The sequence below is a fragment of the Impatiens glandulifera genome, chromosome 1 (genome assembly GCF_907164915.1).
Source record: "Impatiens glandulifera chromosome 1, dImpGla2.1, whole genome shotgun sequence".
NCBI classification, from domain to species: domain Eukaryota; kingdom Viridiplantae; phylum Streptophyta; class Magnoliopsida; order Ericales; family Balsaminaceae; genus Impatiens; species Impatiens glandulifera.
Window position 1 is genome coordinate 23,495,332 of NC_061862.1, and position 20,833 is coordinate 23,516,164.

At 36.8% G+C, this 20,833-nt stretch overlaps 1 protein-coding gene across 1 annotated transcript; it reads left to right on the forward strand.

Annotated features, from left to right (window-relative positions):
* Nucleotides 1–322: 322 nt before the first annotated feature.
* Nucleotides 323–3,942, forward strand: LOC124921223 (calcium-transporting ATPase 12, plasma membrane-type-like). The gene is made up of 3 exons (XM_047461852.1): nt 323–1,308; nt 1,390–1,775; nt 2,201–3,942. Exons 1-3 carry the CDS (start codon nt 323–325, stop codon nt 3,940–3,942), a joined length of 3,114 nt encoding a protein of 1,037 aa, XP_047317808.1.
* The last annotated feature ends 16,891 nt before the right edge of the window (nt 3,943–20,833 follow it).

The window sequence follows — 20,833 nt, forward strand, 5'->3', positions numbered from 1 at the left end:
CTGACTAAATGAAATCTAAATAATCAACAGACTTTCGTTACATATTCATTTAATTTGATATATAATTCAGACATAATTATATTTCATAACAAACTAAAACATTTTAATTTACATTTGTAATCAACTTACATATTTTTTACCAAATAATAATTTTTTAATTACACAAAATTTTATATCATAATAGTATCACAATTTTTATTTACCATACCCTTATACTTAAGAGCACATGATTTTTGTTTTACCCTAGACTATAGCCCAACCCCGCCCTCTATATAGCTCCACCATTGACTGAACTCCTCCTCATGAGTCCTGATTATCCATAATGTCACCCGATGATGAAAATTCCGAAATCATAGAAGAAGCCTCTATCTCTCAGGGTCTACGGCTGCGAAAATCATTCAATAATAGGGCAGCTTGGGCTCAAATACTTCCAGTTTCCGACGACGTGGTCATCTCTTTGTCCTCCTACCCTAGGTTTCTGCAGGATATTGACCGGAAAGCGCTGTTCGGACTAGTGCAGGAACGTAATATAGAGGGCCTGGCAATGTTCGGCGGAGATGTTAAGTCATTGGCGGCCGCCCTAGACTCTGATCCGAAATTAGGAATCAGTAGTGATGTCGATCATGTTATAAAAAGGATGGAAATGTTTGGGTCCAACTATTACATCAAACCGCCCGTCAGATCTTTCTTCAGCTTTGTGGTGGAGGCGATCAGCTTTCAGATCTCCATTCTCCTAACGTGGGCAATCATATCGGTTGTAGTTGGGATCAAGCAGCACGGAGTCCGACAAGGATGGTATGACGGCGCTAAAATTATAGTCCCTCTTACTCTATTCGTGGTGGTCAACTCTTTTAGCAAGTCCAAGAAATTAAGGCAGTTTGATAGGCTGTGGGATGAGGAGAGTGAAAATGAAATGGTGGAGGTTCGTGTACTGAGAGGTGGACGCAGACAGACCATCTCGATCTTAGAGGTGGTTGTAGGCGATGTCGTGTGCTTGTCCACCGGCGACCGTGTGCCTGCAGACGGGTTGTTCTTGAATGGCCGCTCTATGAAAGTCCACGAATCAAACATGAATGGTGAGACTCGTGAGGTTGACCAGGCCACAAACCCTTTTTTACTCTCCGAAACAATGGTAGTTCATGGCTATGGCCGAATGATCGTCACTTCAGTCGGCGTGATTACGTCTTGGGGTATTGAGACGAATGATTTAGACCAACTCACGCCGCTACGGCAACGCCTACCCAAATTGTTTCCCAAGATCTTGAAATTCATTTTGTTGTTCGTCTTCTTCGTAGTTCTTGCTATCAGGTACATCTTTTTTTTAATCACTTTTTAACATGAACCCTTAATTTCATCACTTTTAAAAAATTTGTTTTTAATATTAACTAGGTACTTCACCGGGAACACAAGGGACAATAAGGGACGTCAGGAGTTCACAATGGGGAAGACGAAAGCTGCCGACATAATGGAAACTATGTATAATATCCTTGAGGCGGGCGTAGCCATAATAGTCGTTTCAATTCCCCAAGGTTTGATTCTAGCTGCTACTTTTAGTTTAAGCTATTCCAAGTGGAGAATGAAGGGCGATAACGCAGCTGTTCAGAAACTTTGGGCTTGCGAAACAATGGGATCTGCCACGACAATCTGTACGGACAAGACTAGCACTTTGACTTCAAATCAAATGGAAGTCACTCAAGTTTGGATAGGCAAGGAGCGACTCACAACAAAAATCTCAACACAGAATACTACACTTGTTCAGACATTACTACAAGAAGGTATCTTTATTATTTACTAAATTAAATCATAATTTGTCATTCTCCATAATTAAAAGAAAAAAAAAATATTTGAATGCACAAAACTGTACTCATTTTCTAAAAATCTTAAAATGGAATGATTTTTTTTGAGACAAAGGAAATGATTATGTGTTTACAAATTGGGAACCAATAACTAACATTGAATTGAATGAGTTAATTTTAAATTGGTTATTTCTAATTTAGTTTCTTAAAATTAAAATTAAAATTAAAAAAATATTATTCTAACTTTATATTCCTTATAAATACATCTGAATAAACTTGATTTTATGTTATAACAACGAGGTCACTTTCGTATAACACCGATGTCACTTTCGCTGTACGAGTCGTTCCTCCAAAATAGTGCTTCCAATCATTTTTTTACACTACTAATTCATAAATTCAAATAGATATCGTTTTGAATACAAGTGAAGAGGTCTATTTTAAGAAGAATGAAAATGAAAATGAAAATGAGAATAAGAATGATAAGGAGAACCAACGGAAGCAAAAGAAGAAGAAACGAAAGCTGAAGCTGAAGAACATGAAGAAAGGGATGTCTGGAAGCCCGACCGAAAACTCTATCATGAGCTGGGCAGTGTCGGATTTGGGTGCGGACATTGTAGAAATAAAGCAACGCTATGAAATAGTCCATGTTGAAGCTTTCAACTCCTTCAAGAAACGCAGCGGAGTTTTGGCTAGAAGAACGTCGTCCCACGACGGTGCCCTGGAAGCACACTGGAAGGGGGCTGCAGAAATGATTCTGGGAATGTGCTCGGATTACTACGATCAACATGGGACGATTATGCCGATGTCGGACGAAGATAGAAAGCAAATCCGTCGAATCATTGACGATATGGCTAAGAAGAGTCTAAGATGCATTGCTTTTGCTCATAAAAAAATAGCAAATGTTGGAGAAAGTAGTAGTAATAATAGTATTGCTGAAGAAGATCAATTAAATGAGGATTCCGGATTTACCTTATTATCGATCGTGGGTATTGAGAATCTCTGTCTCCCGGGGGTTAGAGAAGGAGTGTTGTCCTGTAAAGATGCTGGTGTCGACGTCAAGATGATCACCGGAGACAATAAACTGACCGCCACTGCAATTGCACTCGAATGCGGCATCCTGGGAGAAAACGATGATCAGTCCGACGCTGTGGTGGAAGGAGCGACGTTCAGAAACTACACCAAGGAAGAAAGGATGGAAAAGGTGGACATGATTCGGGTGATGGCTAGGTCATCCCCCATAGACAAGCTATTAATGGTGGAGTGCTTGAAGAAGAAAGGGCATGTGGTGGCTGTTACCGGAGACGGAAGCAACGACACACCCGCTCTCAAAAGAGCAGACATCGGTCTTTCGATGGGGATTCAGGGAACAGAAGTAGCAAAACAGAGTTCAGACATCATGATCATGGACGATGACTTCAACTCTGTAGTCACGGCTCTGAAATGGGGAAGATGCGTGCACATCAACATCCAGAAGTTCATACAGTTCAAATTCACTCTAAACATAGTCGCGCTCTTCATCAATGTTCTCTCAGCATTATCCTCTGGCTTTATCCCTCTCCAGCCTACCCAACTATTGTGGGTCAACCTAATAATGAACACTCTTGGAGCCTTAGCGCTGGCGACGGAGCAACCCACAGACGACCTCTTAAAGAAGAAGCCAGTAGTAGTTCAGGGCGGGAGGACCGAGGCGCTCATAACAAAGGTCATGTGGAGGAACATAATAGCTCAAGCAGTGTATCAAATCACAGTCTTAATAGTCCTAGAGTTCAAAGGGACACAATTTCTTTCCGTCAACGAAAAGATAAAAGATACCGTCGTCTTCAACAGCTTCGTACTCTGCCAAGTGTTCAACGAATTCAACGCCAGGAACATAGAGAAGAAGAACATATTCACCGGTGGAAAACGGAACAACAACATATTATTTTTTGGAATCATATTGGTGACGGTGCTCCTTCAAGTTCTCGTGATTGAGTTTCTAAACAACTTCGCATCCACACAGAGACTCAACTGGGTACAATGGTTCGTTTGCATTCTCATCGGCTTTCTCTCTTGCCCCATTGCTTTCCTTGTCAAACTCATTCCAGTTTCAAGGAAAACATCACTCACCCTCCCAACAACCAACAGCAGGACTAGTTTAATTGGTTAAGGACTTATATTATATATGGCTTTTAGCTTCATTACTGTATTTTTCTAATTTTTATTTATCTTAGGATTCCCTTGAGGAGGAGGTTTTTATTTATTTATATGAACTTGGTTAGATATATTAAACATATTTATGTAGGATGGTTTAATATTTGGTTTCCAGCCAAAACAATAAAATAAAAAAATATTCCACCGAATTAGAATTCAATTTTCGGTTTTAAACCAATTCTAGTTCGAATATGGGTTTCAAATAAAATGAATTCAAATACGGTTTTTAAATAAAATGAGATCGAATTTAATTTTCTGTTTTACACTCATTCAAATTCGAATACGATTTTCAAATAAAATGAATTCAAATACGGTATTTAAATAAAACTGTCGAATACGATTTTCAATTTAATTTAATTTAGTTTTCAAGTTGAGGTTTAACTTGAAAACTAAATAGAATTCAAATTATTTTTTTATTATTTATTTTAATTAGATATTAAATTAGGTCATCTGTCTAACTATCTCTATCCAGCCACCACCCTTAACATATATATACTCCAAAGTACAAATTTCTAATATTTATCGGAAAATTAAATAATTTTTTTTTTTCTGAAGGACCACCGAGCTCTACTATACACTGCAACGCGTGACCGCCGGTGCCAGAACGGAGACCGCGCGCGCAAGCAGACAGACGAGAGTCAGCATCGGTCCAAAAGTGAGTCAAAATGGGCGAGTTAGGCCCAGGTCAACTCAAGTCAATGCTAGGTCAATGTGCTCAGCTCGGTCAACTGTCGAAAAATTAACGGGAAGTTTGAATTTGGGCGGGGCCACGTCATCGTTGTCTCCGAGCTTCAAGTCGCCAGGATCTTCAACGAAAGCGATCGATCAAAAACTTTAGATGCCCAAGAACGTGTTCTTTTTTGGGCAGTTTGGGACTTGGCTTAAAAATTGAAAATTCCCCATTGACACATTTTCGGTTCTTTTGGAAAGCTAAGAGATTCATTTACAATTTTCTTTTAGACCGAATTCCAAATGAAGTGCCACGCCTCTCACACATATCAAGAGAAGCCGAGGTCAAGCTCATGAAATCCTCTTTTGACCACCTCGCACTCATTCAATGATTCTAAGAGCTCTAGTGCTCCAAATTAGGTCAATTGAAGCTAAGACACATACCAAATTATTGACACCGGTATCATAGTTATATTCAATGTTTAAAGAACTATGAGTGGCTGCACAAGTCAGGTCATGGACACTCTTTTGCTCTATGGAAATGCTTGAGTTCATTTGGCCATAACTTGAGCCACACTAAACCAAATTATCATTTTGAATACAAGTGAAGAGGTCCATGACTTACCAATAGAAAGGTCTTGGCCTTACCTTTTGTTTGGTAACATATAAAGCCCATCACTCAGTCCACAACCTGCGAGAGGGTGCCTGTAAGGCACCTTGGTCATTTTAGGCTCACATGTGTTTATCCAATGATTCGTCCAGTTATTAGCCTCTCGTTCAATATTTTGACGCTAAAAGTTTAACCAAGACTTATGTCAAGCCAATAGAACCGATCTTGATCCTTGACTTGACCGAGAGAACTCGGTGAAGCTCATTGCTCGTTTAACGGAGCCAAGGAAGAGCCAATTGTGTTGGAATATTTCATTTTCAAATGACATGAATTATACTTAATAATTTTACACAAAATTAAAACATAAACCGTTGGCTTCGAATAGGGCTTTCCAACCGGCCCAACCTCAACCCACAAAACCCACTATCCAATCCCAATTTAGCCAAGAACTAGAAAGCCCAATTTAACTCTAATCCCTTTACAATCGTGATAATTAATCCCTGTGTATAAGAAACTTGAAGAGAGAGACCTCAGAGGTTAACTGCTCCCGATCGCTAAGGATATCAGCTCGTCGGAAGAACTCTGTGTTGCAATTTTAAACTAATTCATAAATTTCATTAATGAATGAAAATAAAATTTTTGATAAATAAAATCAAATTAAATTCAAACAAAATTCACACAAAATCAAACGTGAATTAAAGTGAAATTTGATCCAAATAATTAAATTAAAATAATAAATTTATTAATTATATAATTAACATTTAATGGCTTGAAGAACAATGATCAAATTAAATATATTTAATTTTATTAATTGTCATTGTAACCTTCATGATATTATTGCTATCAGTTTATTAGCAATTTAGAAAATAATGTCTCATGTATTTTCTAATGAAGAGAAAATGCAAAAATAATGAAGAGGCAATCAAGGTTAGCGTTGGATCAAAGATTAATGGTTGATTTTATTTTTATGAAAATTTATCTTATCCACAATATAAAAACCCCTCATCTCTAATCTCAAACCACTACATTATCTTATCCTTTCTTACTCTAGAATTCTACAAGCACTCTCCTTATTTTGTGAGTAATCTTCGATTTTTTTGCTTGATATTTCCGTTGAAATCCGGTTATAGTTTAGGTATATTGGTCAAGTTCAATGCAGAGTAATTTCAGTGCAGAATCACTATTAGATGTGTTGTACCCTGGGAGACAGTCATCTGCGATAAGTTCCAACACAAATGGGAGACGATGAAACTGTTTTAAGGGAAATGTGATGCACATGCTTCGAATCGACATCTCAATCGGTGATTTCGTTCTTCATATATTTTAATTTTATTTAATTTATTTGTAACATCATATGTATATATATGTTTCTATTTATTTAAAGACAAGATATCTAACACTCTGGTCGTCCAAATCCTCTCTACTTACTGCTGCTTCTCACACTTCTTCTATATCAACTTTAGGTACTTTACAGAGTTTGTGAGACTCTTAAGCCCTAGTTACCCAGTTTCACCGATTTGAAAACATGTATTCACTCCATTATCGTTCATTATTGAATTCTACCAATTATTTGTGTAGTGTTTTCTTGATTACACTTGGTTAAACTCTAGCTACTAAATTTAAGTTAGAATTGACGTTTAGTTACATCTATTCTCCTTTTTAACTCTTGACCGAGATTTTATAAACTCTGTTGACATTGTTCTAGCTCAAGAACAACCTCCACAATCCTCCTAATTAGTAATATAAAAATAAATCAAAATTGAAGGCATAAATAGCTTCAAAGGCTCTGTTCGAAGTCTTGTTAGAGATAACCATCGCGTTTCAAGACATGAATCTATTCGCAGCCAATTCATGACGTGCGAGCCTTAAGCCGAAGGTGCACGATATAAGAATTTTTTGAAATTTTGGTTGATTAAGTCCACCCATTAGATGCGAGTCCCTTTATTTTGTTCAATTAATTGGGGATATTACAAATTTCAATTTCAAGAATTAAGATTTGAGGCAAATTATATATTATTGATTTGGGTTATATATAATAATATAAAATTTAATTTCAAATTAGTGTTATTATTGTTCATTAATTGAATTGTATTGATTTTTACAAATAATCACCAAAGTGATCATGTTTGTTGAAATTGATTAAGAAAATTTTGAATGTTAGTATTGTGTAATTCATGTGATTATATTATTTGACCTAAATGTGATAATTAATTTACCGAATCACGTAAATACTTGTGATGGTAAATATGTAATAATTATAAAATCTTATTTATGTGAATAATTAATCTATTCAAAGATAAATAATTATTTGAAATGTCTTATTATTAATGTTTGATCATTACAACATAATACTATTAATAATTAATATTATTATTCAAATATTTAATATTAATGTTGTATTAAGTAATTTGAGATGAGATAAATCATTATTTGAATATTTAGTTGTTACGTAAGATTATAAACTTGAGCATTCTATTAATATAATTTATTACTTATTTTTTTCTTGGAATTCAGTTGTTGCTACAATATATGAAAATACTAATTCAATTATGATTCTTAATGAAAGCAATTTTAAGGATTGGAAAGTGAACCTTTTTATTGTTCTTGGATGCATGAATATAGAATTTTTGTTTAGAATGGATGAGCCTAATCCTATTATGGATGATAGTAACTCTCATGATAAGAGAATTTATGAAAAGTGTGAACATTCTAATCTCTTGAGTCTTATGATCATAAAACGTGGCATATCTGAGGCTTTTATGGGTGCAGTATCTGGTGAGATCGTTAATGCCAAAGATTTTCTTGCCGAAATCAAAAAATTCTTTGAGAAAAGTGATAAAGCATAAACTATCACTCTTTTAAAGAGACTAATTTAAATGAACTTTAAAGGCAATGAAAACATAAGAGAATACATTATAGAAATGACTCATGTTGCTTCTAAGTTGAAAGCACTCAAACTCGAGATGTTTGAAGACTTACTCATGCACTTAGTATTTATATCTCTTTTATTCAATTTAGTAAATTTCATATTTGTTATAACTTTCAAAATGAGAAATAGTCTCTTAATGAGATCATTTAATTTTGTGTACAAAAGGAAGAGAGATTGAAGCAAAAAACAAGACTGAAAATTCTTACTTGGCAAGCACCTCTAAAGAAAAGGTATAAAGAGGAAAAATGAGACTACTAAAGATAATTTTTTAGCAAAAAAAAAAAAAACTCAACCTCAATTTAAAATTGATAAATGTTGTTTCTTTTGTAAAAGGATCGACACTAAGAGAAAAAATGTCCTAAGTATTGTATTTGACGTGCTTAGAAAGATAAATTTCTTAATTTAGTCTGTTTTGAAGTTAACTTCGACACTTGGTGGTTAGAATCTTGTGCTACTACTAACATAAGTGTTTCATTGCAGGGTTGCTTGAATTACTGAAAACCAATTGATGTTAAAAGATTCATTCATATGGGAGATGGGAAATCGATAGAAGTGGAAGCAATATCACATTTTAAATTGTTATTAAGTACTGGTTACTAATTTGGTATGATTCCAGTAGAACTGGAACTCCTCTTCTTGGTAGTTAGTTATCTTTCCCTCTGCTACCAAGATCCGGAATGGATCGAATTTGTAACCCATCAATTGCCCATCTCGCCCCCGGCTTCATTCTCCGCAAGATTTTGGTCCCAAAAGAGACAAGCTTGTTACAAAGACGAGCCTCAATAGAGATGAGCTAGGAAAGTCTGTCCAAGAGCAACTTTTATCCCTCCTGCAAGAAGTTTTGCCAGAAAAAGAGAGTCTCAAGAAACTTGCAAGGACGAGACATAAAGTTGAAATTGACAGGGCACTCGGCTTTCTCAGAAAAAGTCTGAACGTTAGGGAAGCCCCCTTCTCTCACATAGGGGCGGGAAGACCACCTGAGCGAACCGACCGAAGGGACTTGACTTATCCTATCCGAACCGAACGATAGCGGCGCCGAATCTTGATATCCCTTTGCCGGGCAAGCAAGAGAGCATTTCTTCTTTCCCTCGCTTTATTTAATCCCGTAAGTCACTTCGTTCCCCAGCCTAGACTTCTTTTCCTTCTAGGCTTCCAGTAGCCCTTCCTCCACCAAGAGAAACCCTAGGAGATTTGGATTTAATTGATACTTTTGTTGTACCATCATTTAGATGTAATTTAATTTATATTGTTTGTATGGACAAATTTGGATATCATCGTTCATTTGAAAAAAAAAATTAACTTTATCTATTCATTCTAAAGTTGTTGGAATTGGTTCACTTATAGCTTATGACAATCGTTATTTGCTTGAAATTGTTAATTCTTATAATGAAACTTTGAATGTAGAATCAATGGTACTAAGTGTAAACTAAATAATGAAAATTTAAGTTCCTTGTGGCACATGAGATTATGACACATTTCTAAAAATACAGTTGAAAGAGTTGTTTTTGAAGAAATTTTAAATAAAAATTATTTCTATACTTTAATTTATGTGTTGAATGTATTAAAGAAAAACATACTTTTTAATCATGAAAATTTAACTTACCCTATTTTCAAATAATAATTATTTTTAATAATATTAAAATAATATTTTGGGTTTTTATATTCAAAATAACATAAGGAAGGAATTAAAACTTAATTAAGGGTTAATTATTGTAATAATTAAACACTAATTAAGGAACTTATTCAAAATTCCAAAAATAATTTGAGGATAAAATTTATGACTTAAAGCAAATAAATAAAATACCTCAAATTTCCCAAAAATACCAAAAAAATAAAATAAAATTTTATTATAATTGTTATTATGATTCTAAAAATTTTTTATGAGAAATTTTTTGTGAAGAAACGAATTTAAAAAGAATTAAACATTGATTTTAATAAACCTTTTAAATAAAAATAAAATATGATAACCTGGTGTAGCATAAATTATTTTTAATCTTTGCAGCATGAATCTTAACCATCAGATGAGCGCCCAAGCTTCATCCAACAGCCGAATGTAGCGGAGCCACACATATGCACCCACATCGAATTAACTAACAAGATTCTTAACCCCATTAGTCTAATCTCTAACGGACTTAACGGAACCCAGCGTTCCGTCACTTGAAACGACGTCGTTTGAGTCGTCTTCACCGCTGGAAATGCTACCTCGCCAGACTCGCAATCGTCGTCGACACGATTCTTCCAGACGTTCTAGCTTCCTACATAGGCAATTAAATCCGTTGATTTTTTCGGCCACATGCTCTTCTCTTAGATGCCTACATTTCTCCCTTATCCTCCAGCCTTATCCTACCCTAGATAAGGCTGCCAATTGCTGGATAGGGTTTTGAAGATAAGTTTGCCGGATGTTAAAATTGTCTCGAATTACCCCTCCTCAATCGACCTTCCCCTATTATAAATACCCCCTCATGGTCTGTAGACCAAATCATCAAACAATCATCCCACAATCACCGAATTTCATCAACTAAAATCAAGCTTTAAAGATTCCGACGAACTTATTTTTTTTCAAAACCTGTTCCAACGATCCAAACTTCGATCCAAGTCCTTGAATAACTGCCAACACACCCCATGAGTGTTCTACCAATATTGGTATGCATACATATTGTTTAATTACGATTTGTGATTGTAAAATTTGATTTTTTTCAAATTTTCTTATTTGATATGTTCTTGATCTTGATTATGTGATTTCTTTGTTGAGAATCATTATACATATCTTGCATGAAATTTCTATTGAAAGAGAATCGATCAGATCAACTTAAATCAAGAATTTTGAAAAACAAAGTTTGAAAACTGATTTTTTAAAATATTTGTGTTCTTGGTTTAAATTTGGATTTTTTGATCTAGTTAGTTGCCATACATGTTTGAATGATTTCTAAGCAACTGTAATCATGTTTTGATCATGTTTAATCAAATTGAAATTTTTAAAAATAAAGGTTGAAATTGGATTTTTAAAATTATGTTCTTTTGCTTTTATTCCGGATTTTTTTTCCAATTAGTTGTTATACATGTTTGTTAGTATGTTAGGATGAATTCCAAGTAACTATTTCATCACTTTGATCAAATCTTGTTTTTGAAAATTTTTGGATTTTGATTCAATCTTCAAAAATTGTTTTAATGATATTATGATGTTCTTGTTTTGGTCTAGATCAATTAAATTCATCATTTCAGAGCTAATGGAATAAAAATCAGGCATTGAAATTGCATAATTTGAAATATCTAAAAATTTGACATAGAAATGGTATTTTAAAATCGATCCTTGTAAAGGCTTTAAAATCGTGATTTATGTTGGGCTTTTGTTCTTCATAATCATATGAACTTACTGTAGCTTACGGATTATGATTTCATTATCCCAATCAAAAGTTATAGACTTCTGAATTTTTGACCAAAATAAGAACACTCGGTCCTAAGGTTTTAGCATAGGACCGAGAAAACGAACCATGGGTTCAAAACCTAGGACCGAGAATCCTAGGACCGAGTTTTCTGACCAAGAACTGGTGTTCTTCATCTATGACTAAGGACTAGGACAGGTGTTCTTCAGCCAGGATCGATGAACAGTGTTCTTAAGCTAGGATCGAGAACTAAGACCGAGCTTTCTAACCCTAGGACAAAGGACTATGACCAAATTTTCTATCCCTATGACTGAGGACTAGGACCGAGTTTTCTAACCCTAGGATCGAACCTTCACATAGCCTAGGACCGATGCTTCTAGTCCTAGGATCGAGTCGTCACTTGACCTAAGACTGGTAAACTTAGCCCTAAACCTAGACTTATGACTGATATTTCTAACCCTAAGACCGAGTCTTCACTTATCCTAGGACCGGTAAACCTAACCCTAACTCTAGACCTAGGACCGATGACTACCTATCCCTAGGATCGAGCACCTAGACTGCTAGACTTGACCTGGAACCGAGCCTCCCCGATCTTCGATTGAGCCACTTGAGTTTGGGACCGAGCCTCCCAAGCCCAAGACCAAGCTCTCCGGTCCCTTGACCTATGCGACTGAGCCTTGGTCTGGACCACCCTAGTTTTGACCGAGCCTAGATCGACCAAACTGAACCCAGACCTTAGGGGAAAGGCATTAAAGACTACAACCTATATTTTAAATATAGTACAAACTAAAACAAACTATTAAAACACCTTATGAGCTTTGGACTAATCGAAAACCTAGTTTAAAACATTTACATGTTTGAGGATGTCTTGTTTAGGCAATGTCTTATAGGCCGAATATAGAAAATTTTATCCCAAAATTGTTAGTAATTTTTTTATTGGGTACTCTTAACGATTAAGGGCTATAATTTTTATAATTCCAAGTTAAAAAAATTAAGACGGGAACTACAATATTTGTGAGGTTATTGAGTTTAATGGGAGATATGACTTTGCCTTTAAAGATAACTTAGGTTCAACAATTCCTATTTAGGAAAACTTGATTCATATCCAAAATATTTTTGACAATGATATGAATTTTATTCCGATTGATGATCAAGTTTAAAATCAAGAGAAACAAGACATTATTGAACAAACTCAACAACCTCAAGATCAAGTGTTTTTAAATGAGCCACTAGAGAAAGGAGTTCTATTATATTAAATGATTATTGTACGCGTTTAATTTTCTCACCCAACCCACGTACTCAAAGAAAGAATGTTTTTTCTTCTTCTTTATTATTCTTGTACGCAAGACCTTCCCTCTTCCCTAAGCGTCAATCAGTTTTAAGAGTCCAACTAACGTCTTGTATTTTATAGTATTAAGGATCTAATCCTAAGATTGATTTATCCATTCGAAAGCTCTATCTTTAAAAACATTTTGTGCGATCCGAAGTTGGTTGGTCTCATGTCTTACCTATCCTTTCGAATGCTCCGCCCATGAAAGGGACGCATCGAAGGACTTAAATAGTAAATACGGCCAGCCCGTGCACTTTTTAGAAAAAAGTTTTCTCTATGAAAGTTATGCTAAAGAACCCCATGGCTTACCTTCCTCTCGAATCACACAAAAAGTAGATAGGAAAACTATTCATATAGGATGTTGTCCTATCTATTTGATATGAGGAATCAAAGTGGAGTTCTATATCATAGATCTTTCCATGATTGGCTCGTACAGGTTCTAAATTAATACGTGTTCAAAATGTAGTAATCTAGTTAACTTTAAGAGTTGCCACTTTAGTTTGCTTCACAAAGAAACTGTTGGGTAAAATTATTTTGACCAAGTGTCAAAGTAGTTTGACTATTTGAATTTTGATGATGAATGTATATCAAACTCTACCTGTGCGTCTAATTGCTTTTGGTGCAGGTGTATCAAAAACAGGTTATATTAGACTTGGTCTTAATGAGGTTCATTAGAACGGTTTGGTATTGGATACACGGAGTTAGACGTGTAGTCTAACTAGTTGAGTTAGATGTGCATTCTAACACACGAAGTTAGACGTGCAGTCTAACTAGTTGAGTTAGACATGCAGTCTAACTAGCGGAGTTAGACATGCAGTCTAACTAGTTGAGTTAGACGTGCAGTCTAACACACGTAGTTAGACGTGTAGTCTAACTAGCGGAGTTAGATGTGCAGTCTAACACATAGAGTTAGACGTGCAGTCTAACTAGTTGAGTTAGACGTGCAGTCTAACTAGTTGAGTTAGACGTGCAGTCTAACTAGCGAAGTTAGACGTGCAGTCTAACTAGTAGAGTTAGACGTGCAGTCTAACACACAGAGTTAGACATGTAGTCTAACTAGTGAAAGTTAGACGTGCAGTCTAACTAGTGAAAGTTAGATGTGCAGTCTAACTAGTGAAAGTTAGACGTGCAGTCTAACTCCTTCAGATTAGTCTGAAGTGAAATGTAATTAGACGTGAGGTCTAATGGAAAGAGAAAGTTAAACGTGCAGTCTAACTAGTGAAAGTTAGACGTGCAGTCTAACTCCTTCAGATTAGTCTGAAGTGAACTGTAATTAGACGTGAAGTCTAATACTGTTAGACCAGGTGGTCTAATGGATCTTGTTATTAGATGGGGACGTCTAATTTTATTAGACGAGGTCGTCTAAATGAAATATGTCTAATGCCATGCTTAAGTAGTTTTTAAAGCTAGCACCCGCCTACCCACATTCTCTAGTTGTACGCTACTCTTGCTCCACTTTCCTGTGAAGATCAGTACGAAAACCAGCTGTAACCAATTGATTAATGTCACATAAGAAAATATTATTTCCACTACTTGTTTTTGCAGGAATATCTTTGAAGAATATTTGACACACTACCAGTTGGGTACGGCCACGATCCTTGTGCTTAGAGTCTGTTGTGTACTATGGAGGCGTTCCAATGGAAGCTTGCCACGTGTCATTATGAAGATTTGACCGTTGGTACTTGTTCCTATTTAAAGATCATCAAGGACAATAGAAGAATCATCGATCTATCGATACTCGGATTATTCTATCTCAACTGATAGTTTCTTTCTTGCTTTTACTGTGTGTTAATCAAGAGAAAGTTAGAATCATAGCATTATATTAGCTGAGTGATATTCTTCATATTGTAAGTTGATCAGAGTGTGTTTTGTTCAACAGTGAGATAGTTGTGCGATTGTATTTGATTCGTTGAAAGCTTAGTGAATCCTTCCAATGGTTGGAAGAAGGGGTGACATAGGAAAGTTAACTTCGAACATCCATAAACAAACTGATGTGTTGTTTCTTTCTGTCATCTTTTCATTCATGGTTCTTAGATTCAAATTCAAGCAAACATTTTCGTAATTGAATTGTTCAAGAGTTTCCAAGAGGTTGCGCAGAATAGAAAGTGATTTAAATCTCTAACAGGATTTCTATCAAATCGTTTTTCCGAAGTCGTTATCAATCGCCAGACCCCTGTCTCTATTGATTACGCCGATCCTATCAATTGGTATCAGAGCTATGTTTCTGTTCTCAAGTTTTTCCAAGAATGTCTACCATAACCAAAGATGCCAATACTACCGTTATTCCCACTTTCTCTAGAGAAAACTATATCGTAAGGAAGAAGAGAGTCTATGCTCATCTCTCTTCTCTCCATGACGACATGTGGAGTATCATCACAGATGGTCCTATCAAGATTGACAAGGAGAAATCTAAATGGACTAGTGAAGAAAAGAGGAAAAACAACCTCAACAACATGGCTCTTGATGTTCTGTACAAATCTCTCGATGATAGCATATTTAACTCTATTATCGAGCGCGATACTGCTAAAGAGGTCTAGGACAGACTCACCCAACTGTGTGAGGGCAACGAGCAAACCAAGGAAAACAAGATCATGGTTGCCACTCAACAGTTTGACAGTTTCAAGATGCGTCCTTGTAAAGCAATGAACGAGTTCGACACAAGATTCAGTCAGATTGTCTCTTTCTTATCTATCTTTAGCAAGACTTATAGCAACAGGGAGCTTGCTATTAAGGTCATGCATGCTCTTCCAAGAGAATGGGACATAAAGACGATGGCTTTGAGGGAATCCAAATATCTCAACAAGATCTCTCTCTTCGATTTGTTTGTTGATCTTAAGGCCTACGAGTTCGAGATGAACTGTAGGATTGAAGAGGATCAATCCACATCCATTATCATTGTCAAAGCGTTGGTGACTGCTGAAGAGTCACCTACTACTACTGATGTGAAGATGGCGGCACAACAACTAAGCAGCGATGCTATGTCTCTCTTTGTGAAGAAGTTTGGCGACTTCATGAAGAAGAGCAATCCTAACTCAAGCTCTTCAAATTCCAATGATAATAAGAAATCAAAGGCTAATGTTAAATGTTATAACTGTGGTAATGCAGGTCATTACCAATCGGAATGCCGAAAGCCTAAGCGTGAAGATAAAAAGGATGATGAGAAGGAGCTAAAGGCTCTTATGGCAGGAGATGGGAAGAACAGACGAAGCATCCGTGACTCTTACTTCTCATCCAGTGATAGTGATGACGAAGAAGTTGCCTGCTTCATGGCAAGACAAACTGAAGAAGAGACTTAGGAAACTGAGTTATTTGACTTCTCTTCTAAAAAGTTTCAAGGGAACAACTGGTAGCTGCACTAAATGACATGGTCATAGAGTACAGAAAGCTGAAGAATCCCTAAATGAAACAAAATCATCACCTGAAGTATCTCAACCAGTTTTACCTCAAACTTTTGAATCAAATGCTTTTAAAAAGAAAGTTACAGAGATCTCATATGAGAATGAGATGCTCAAAGAACAGATTCAAATTATTTCTGACGAAAATAAGAGGTTAAACTATGTCGTCAGTGCATGGACAAGGTCTGGAGAAGCTGTCAAATATCAGATCAGCATGTTAAAACTTGCTGGATCTAGATCCGGTCTAGGATTTAATGGCAATGACCCAAACTTATCGTGCAAAAAGTCAAACTCATTGAATGACAAGCTTAAGCCAATAAGCTTTGTTAAAGGAAGTTTGACTAATATTGAATCTGATCTCATTCATGAAGAAGTAGCTTTTAAAAATAAAATAATTTATGTTCTGCCGACTGTTAGTTGGCTGAAAAATAAGTTAGAAGCAGCTAACAGGTCTGACAACCTAAAACCCGACTCAAAGTCAAGGAGTTTTAAAAGAAAGTCTTCTTCAAAAACTAAGGGATCAGTGGCTAGAAGGAAGTCGTCTGCTAAGTCAAAATCATACGCATTAATCACAACACAAAATGAGAAATCCATTAGAATATCTCAGATATTGATTCCTAAGGGACTAATTGATCGAGGACCCAATTGAAGATGGGTACTAGAGTTTGTAAATAATTTCTTATGTAGGTGATGCAGGAGGGCTGCAGGAAGGAAGCAAGGAGAATACTCTTTTGAATATACATCTCAGAAGATCAACAATGGCACCTGCCATTTCAGATGATTAATTATTTTCTTGCGTTTTTGTATTAAAATTCTGTTGGTCCGAAGAATCTCAAAAACATTTGTTTATTCATTTTGTATATGCACAAAATGAGAGGGAGAAATTATTTTTAAAATAAAGATACTCTCAGACGAAAGACCTTAATCGGTCTATTAGACGAGGTTGTCTAAAGGAAGAGGCATGTACTTAGACGTATTTTTGCTCACAATCTATGCATCTAAGTCTATATATTTTGGTTTAAAACTTGCGTTGTTAGACATACACGTCTAATAGAAGTTAGACGTTTTTATGTCAAGAGCAAGTGGATGCTCACGTCTAATCAAACACGCGTCTAATACATGATGTTCATGCGTTATTAGACGTACACGTCTAATAAACATTAGACGCATACTTATGACACGTGATTAGACGTGTGCGTCTAATAGACCCATGTGTCTAATAGACGTTTAGTTGTCATAGATGGGTGAAGTAAGAAAAATGTCTAACTGCGTGTGTATTAGACCGATCAAGGACAACTGTCCCACGTGAGAAGACATCTACTTTTTCCCGCTCAAAAATAAAAACAGTCATCTCCTAATAACATGAAGACACATGTCTTTCATTGTTATACCCTCAATATAATGATGACTCTTTGGAAAGGACGTCTAAAATTAATTGATGGGTCATACCCCTAGGAAAAACGACGGTTATCCTATATAACTTTTGACAGCCTATATAAGGATAGTTTTGCATTAGATTGAAAGTTTCTTTCACTCAAGATTTCTAAGAACCCTATATTTCACTGATTTTCTCTCTCAAAAACTCTTGTTCTTTATGTGTCTGTTCATATTCTTCTGAAAAATGGGAAACAAGAAAATCACACTCGGTCACTATACTTTACAGGTGGATTTTCCTTCCGTTTACACGTTTGATCAGCAAGAGGGGTCGAAATGTTCAGATCCCTCAAGTATTCCGGTCTAAGAAAGTATCTGGGAGGGCCTTTCATCTTCCACAAGAAGGAAGTGAGGGAGTTCTTCGAGTCTGCAACAATGGTGGATGATTCTATTGTGGAAACTATTAATGGAACAAAAATCTCATTCAACGAGGCGGTGTATGGGGAGTTCTTTGAACTTCCATCAGAAGGGCATACGTTCAACCGACATCTGTCAGCGGCGTTGATGGAGGAAATGAAGATGGTCTTTTCTGCCGACGGCTCGGCGATTCGACTTAATGGGAGTAAGAAGGCTCTCAAACCACAGTTCATTTTGCTGAATGATGTGGTGGCGAAAGCGCTTCAGGGGAAGGCGGGGTCATTCAATCTCTACAGTCAAGGTCGGTTTGACTATATGTCTGCCATCTTAAAGGGGATTCAGGTCAATTGGGCCTTAACGCTGTTCCAGAACCTCTGATTATCAATTAACCAGTTGAACAAGGAGAGCATCAACTTTGCTGCTCAAATAAGTCGTTTATTGGAACATTTGGGGGTCCCGATGGAGGATTCTGAACTAATTAACCCGACTAGGGTGTACACTGTCTTCACAGTCGTAAACACCCTAGTCAAAATGAAGAACAACAAAGAGTCTATTTCCGGAGCCTCGAGTCAACAGACAGCAGAAAGGTCTATTACCCAATCAAAATATCCAGCAGCTTCTATCCTGTCTACAGGAGCCAAACAAACCAAGACGGTGAACGAGTCTGAGGCTATCTCTACCAGCCTTAAGAGCTCATCGAAGAAGGATTCTGGAATTGTTGATTCCAGAGTCAGGCAAGGTCTAGTCGAACTTGCCACAATTCTCATGTGTTTCCTGTCTTCGGCTGCCAGTCAGTTACGGAGATCATCAAGATCATCTGTTTCGAAAGGAGAAAAGTCAAAGGCGCCCCGTGCGTCTAAATCCATGAAAGCGTCATCGAAGGTAACCTCTTCCCAATCCTTGGCCGATGTGCCCAAATTTAATGTTCCTGAGATGGAACAAGAAAAATCTGTTTTTATTCCTGAAAAGGAATCTACTGTCGTGCCAACTGTTGAGCCAGTTGGTCCAACCACTAAAATTTTGAACAGGGTTGCGTCTCATGTTCATCAACCTGATCTTGTAGCCGCGGGTGCTACGGAATGTACTAAACCAGAGTGAGGCGTTGTTCCTTCCTCTGTTGCTGGTGGTGAACCTAAAAAGGTTAAGTCTATGTTATTGGAACTTCCTCACGTTCCACACCTTTTTCCAATGGAGTCTTTGGTGGGTGGAAAGATTGTTCTAGTAGAACCCGCACCAGGACTTTTCGTAAAACCATTGACTACTCATGAACTCATGCGTTCTGCAAGACAATCCGTTGGAATTGTCTTTGGAGAACCACGACCCTATCCAAAGCCCAAAGAAGTGATTGGAAAAGGAAAGGATATTGTTTCAAACATTGATGAAGAAGTTTCGGAGGCCACGTGTATTGTTGACCTCATGATGGATCAGGCCAAAGCTGCTGCTGCTGAGAAGATAAAGATTTTTTATACCTGGGTACTGAACAAAATGTCCATCAAGTACACCGCAGTCATCAAAGGTAAAGGGATAATCAGTCAATGGAGGGAGCTAGTCAAAAATGAGAAAAAGGTCTTGAATTGGGCTAAAACTTCAGAGGTGTATGAAGCCATTAATAGAAAAGATCGGGTGGAAGCAAACTTGAGAGGAAGAGCTCTATTTCCTATTCTTGAGGCAAGAAAATCCAACTTTAACCCCATTGAAAGAAGTGCTGAAGTAGAAGCAAAGACTTTGAAGAGGTTGGACAAGATTATGGAGAATTATAGCTCAGTGGTTACTCGGTACGTTGATGGAGCAAGTTGCTCAGGAGCTAGCCCATTCGGAAGTTCCTCAGATGAAGATGAACAAATGGACTTATCTGATGATGTTACATATAAAGATGAGCAAGCCGCTGCTCACCTGATCGAACTTGGAAGTCTCTCTGCAGAAGAGATTCGTTTAAAATTCAACCTTCTATTGAGCAAGCCAAAGAACCCATTCAGTCGAACCCTTCTAGAGAAGAAGAAGAAGTGATTCAAGAGCCTGCTCAAGCTATTGAAAATAATGCTGATCAAGAGCCCATTCAAGATCTTATATCGAAAGAAAGAGATGTCGTTGAAGAGCCTGTTCAAGCTCTTGTAACTCAAGAAGAAGAAGTGATAAAATCCCCTACTGTCAGAACAGAGGGATCTCAAGAAAAAGAGGCTGAAGTCAGTTAGCCTGAGATTGTCAGATCAGAAGGGGAACCCTCAAAAGAAAAAGAAGCTGAGAGTAGTTCCTCATCTAAGGGAGAACAAGATCAGAATGCTCAAACTTTTAAGCCTCTACTATTTCCCAATATCAATGCTGCAAATGTTTTTAAGAACATTCTTAAGCCTCTTCACAATTCAGGGAACTTGCTCGAAAGGATTAACAGGGCAGAGAAGGAGTTGGAAGAAGAAGATCAAAATAAATCTGATGATGGGTCAGAGGAGGATGAACATGAGTAGTCCATACAAGTTTATACCAACTTCAGTCCAATTCAGACCATGGCAGCAGATTCTCAAGATAATTCATCTAATGAAGGATCTTCAGCTGACGGAACAAAGCTCATGAAGTCGATGTCAACTTTGTTAACAACGCTTTAGAAGAATGTAGCAGTTATGCAATCCAACATGTCGAAAATTATGAAAGCCCAGAAGGAAAACAAGAAGAACTTTGCTGATCTTGTCAAAACCCATAAAGAGTTGGAGCTAACATTGAAGAAAAACACATATGAGTTTGAAGT